Source organism: Anarrhichthys ocellatus, unplaced genomic scaffold, assembly GCF_004355925.1.
Source record: "Anarrhichthys ocellatus isolate YVR2014 unplaced genomic scaffold, GSC_Weel_1.0 scaffold128, whole genome shotgun sequence".
NCBI lineage: Eukaryota > Metazoa > Chordata > Actinopteri > Perciformes > Anarhichadidae > Anarrhichthys > Anarrhichthys ocellatus.
Window position 1 is genome coordinate 11,048 of NW_022280158.1, and position 4,244 is coordinate 15,291.

The window sequence follows — 4,244 nt, forward strand, 5'->3', positions numbered from 1 at the left end:
TATCTATCTATCTATACATCTATCTATCTATCTATCTATCTATCTATAATTGATGGATCATACATTGACATAAATCGATGGTGAATAGAATCAAGCAGCTGTTTGGACCTTCTTGTCGTGTCTGGCCGTTGTCTCCTGAATGTTCTCTTTGCTTCTCTTAAAGCTGCAGTAGCAGTTAAAATGCTGCTTCACTAAACGTATCCGTCACTAATAATAGACGCTCGCTTCCTTCTCTACCAGCAGGTAATATGACTTTCCCATTTCTCTCCCGCCGAGCTGGTGATGTTGCCGCTGCAGAGGGACTTCCACTGAGCGGAGAGGTGCTGGAGGTCCACACTGGTCCTCTGGCAGCTCTAGTCCCCTCTCAATAAACAGAGTGTCAGGAAGCTCCTGCTGCTCTGCAGGACAGGACGTTATAATTGCCTTCGCTCTTCCTGGAAAATCATCACATTTCATTAATATCGTCTCACCTCTGGAGACTGAAACCCAAAGCTCAGTCACACTCCAGGCTGGTTTAGAGATGTTGTGATTCTCCATCGTATAATATCATCAGATACTCAGGAGAGTCCGTCAGATAAACATGGAATAGCTCAACATATTCCTTTAAATAGCTTCAGGTGCTGCTTCTTGCTCTGTACTTACTGTGGTTTGGTTTATTCCTTTAATTAGAGCTCAGTTTAAACTCTTACTTCACTCAGACAACACCTTGTACGCTTCGTCTCCTTCATGCTCACTGATCTCTTCATCACGTAAAACCTCTTGCACACCTTAAAACCACCATGCTGTTTTACTAGAAGTGTGTTTCCACCAGTGATGTATGAGGAGTACTGGTTACAGCCCGCTCATTCCTGTGAAAGTCATTCACGTGAACAGAGGAGGGAAACTCACGCGTTCGTACTTGGAAGTTGATGCACCTCAAGAAAGTTATAGCTGAGTCACAGACGTCTCTTTCAAAATGTAATTCTACGTGGAAAAGGTTTTCTTTGGGCCCTGTGATATCACATGACGGACCAGGAAGTTTTAATTCCTCAGTTAAAAAGTGCTTCAAAGTGCGAGCTGCTGTTCCTGAAGGCTTGTTCTTTTTACGAGAGGTCCTCACTGGTCCCCAGAGCTTTGTCCAGATTATATGTTTGTGTCTACTGCTTCAATAGACAATGAATCCTAATGACTTTTCCTCCGGCGCCATCATGAACACCACGTCTTAGGTTTTTAACAGAAATGTCTCAACTATGAGATGGATTATTATATCTTGATATCTACTAAAGATTTATAAATGATTTGATAAAAGAGTCTGATGTTTAACTCCCCGAATCCCCAGAGACGATTGTAAAGTCCTTCACCACTCTCAGCTCATTCAAACATCATAGATTCATTCATTGGTAAATGGACCGACCTCATTGTATATCAATGGACCACCGTATATCACGTACACATCAGCTCCCAGATTGACGTCTCTGCACCGACGACCAAAACGAGAGATTTATTGACCTTTGACATTAACGTCGTTCTCATCTGGTGTGTGATTAAACTCGACCTCTGAGTCACTCGGTGATTATCAGCTGTTGATTGGATTAGATGGTAACAATTAGCAGGTTTAACATTCCTGCTGGGACTTCATGCAGCATGTGGCTGATGTTCAAATCTCATTTGTGTTTTTATACCAAGGCCACAGAAATACTTGCTTCTGATTGGCTGGCAGGTAAACATAGCGTGTAGAAATACTCATTTACAAAAGTCCTGCAAGTCCTGCAAGCTTTCTTAAAAGTATTAAAGTATTAGCATTTAAGTAGAAGTACCCATTACTGTCTATGGGAAACGGCCCATTTTCAGAATCATTCAATCAATGGATTCAAACTTGTATTTGTACCTTTAATACAGACTGATGACTGACGAGACGGAAAATAAGACGGAAAAGACAAAAATATATTTTAGTTTATTTTGAAAAGACTGGATCAATGTAACGATCAGAAAACACACGTGTTGCTGGACTTCTGTAGGACACGAGGAGTAACTTCTCGTAAGATATAAGAACTGTTGCATGAGGATAAGTTTCAATGACACAGAGTCTCGATACAGACGACCTCCATTCAGACGCGTACCGAGTCATTTAGCTTTCTTAAGTCATGAAAGAGGAAGAAGAAACTGTCTTTGTCTCTAACTTGTGTCTTCCCCTGATGTTGGAACAGAAGACACAACGGTCCTGAGAGGCTGGAGGTGGACCCCAGCAAGCACACGGCCGTCGACTTCGCTAACATCGTGCGACGCCAGACCGCCGAAGAAGGTCCGCTGGAAGCGTCCAGGACGGCTCCGCCCACCGCCGCCGCTCACTGCAGCTTCTCCGACGGGTTCGTGGACGACCCCGATGTCCCCCCGCTGGTATAAGACTCTGAGACAAAGCACTGCCCGCTCAGCATGGACGCGTCTGTTCTCTCAGCCTTTTGTTTCTGAGGTTCTTCAAACCCGTAGCCGTTCAAGTTAAACGGTAAGTAGGCTGCCAAGTTCAGCACTGTTCAAACTACTGAGAGTAGAAGAGTTCTAGAGATGCTACCAGCAGTTGATTGAGCCTTTAGAGAACTTTCTGTTTCCTCTCACAGCTCACAAAAACCAACAATAAACCTCCAAACCACGGACGGTGTTTCCCAGCATTTAGCTTCTGCTGACTTCCCATCTTAGAAAATGTGTTTACTGATTACCAGCTCCGGAAAATATTGGAAACTCCATTCAAAGAAACTGTAAATATCAACGTTAACTCCTGGGATCTTGTTTATTTATTCCTCATGTATAGTGAGTTATTGTTGTGGAACAATATCCTTAATAAATTCAAAAATGGACGGGAGACCATCTTGTGAACACGACAATAAATCAAATCTTCATGGAGAGAATCAAACTTGTCTTTCTTCGTGCAGATGTTTTTGTGTTTTTGCAGCTGAAAGCTGTAAAATCGATGAGCCCGGTTGCTGCTGCCGGCGGCCCCTTCGTGTGTTTTGGGAGCCGTTGTACTTTCGTCCCGTTGAGTTTTTTCTTGCTCCTCTCGAGCTGATATCCTGCCAGACTTTGATGGGCGAGGCCCAGAGGTTCTGAAGCTCGCTCATCTCTCCTTGAAACTCCGCTGAGGTCTCCTCACTCTTTGCTTTCCTTCCGGAGCTGTCACCCCGAACAAGCTCGGAGGTCACGACTCCCTCCTCGAGCAGCTCCGAGCGCCGTTACAGCCGCAGAGCCTCCAGAGATCGTTTTGGCTTCGGACCATTTTTCCCTCCTGACAGATCTTCTCTCCTCATGCCAGAGTTCTATATTTGGACTGCGTGGCTCGTATCGTCCTGGAGATTTTCATCCTTCTGGTATTTTGCTGTGTGAAAAACGGCTCGTCCAGAAAGAGTGGATGTAATCTAATACTTGTCTATGAATCCAGATTCAGTCATTTAGATTTGAGCCTGCTTTTTAACATATGTATTCTGTGTTGTATCATGGATATAATGTAGTATGAGTATCAGTATCAATACTGTGGATTGGTGGTGTGGTGACCAGTACGTAACATCACATAGCAGTGTAAAAGTGAACCAACAAGAACACTGCTCCTCTTTATTCACGGTTACAATCATTGATATCCGGCTCTATGGAGCAGAGCCGGATGTTTTTCGGACGCTGGTCGAAGCCAAACATTCTAGTCATCATGACGTCACTCGTTGGTTTGTGGACTGACGTTTTGAAGCCTCGAGTCCGGCAATTTCACCGTCGCCATTTTGGATTTCGTCCGTCGCCATGTTGTGTTTTTTTGCAGCCAGTGAACAGGAAGTGACCATATTTGGACTGAGGAGTGACGCTTTAACACATGAAGCATTGAGTTCACTCAGCAGAACTGGAGGTTGCCTTCTGGTCACAAGTGAAAACATGAATATTAGTGACGTGGTTTCCATCCACCCAATCACTGTCTTCTGTTAAACATCTGCTGTCTGATGGAAGTTTTCATCGCTCATGTTTAAACACTGAAATATGACGGTTTTACACTTTTCCAGCGCTACAAAAGAATTTATTTCAGATATTCCTTCAGATCTGAGGTCGGTAAGTTGACGGTTAAAACTGATCTGTGGTCTGTTGACAGCACAGACTACTGTAGATAACACATGTCACGTATTTAACTGAATCCTCCGTCTAATGAGACAGGCCAAACATCAACGACGCTTCATTAGTGGTATTTAACAATTCATTCCACTCCTACTTATCGTCTCTCTGGGACCATTATGTGG

The 4,244-nt window shown here is 43.9% G+C and overlaps 1 protein-coding gene across 1 annotated transcript in view; it reads left to right on the forward strand.

Annotated features, from left to right (window-relative positions):
* dnaaf11 (dynein axonemal assembly factor 11) overlaps window positions 1–3,802 on the forward strand; it is a gene marked incomplete at its 5' end in the record, with an annotated part of 11,266 nt that extends 7,464 nt beyond the window's left edge. The window contains one exon of the mRNA XM_031877172.1: window positions 2,187–3,802. Coding sequence (XP_031733032.1) covers window positions 2,187–2,382 — 196 coding nt within the window. The remainder of the gene's footprint in view (window positions 1–2,186) is intronic.
* Between the last annotated feature and the right edge of the window lie 442 nt (window positions 3,803–4,244).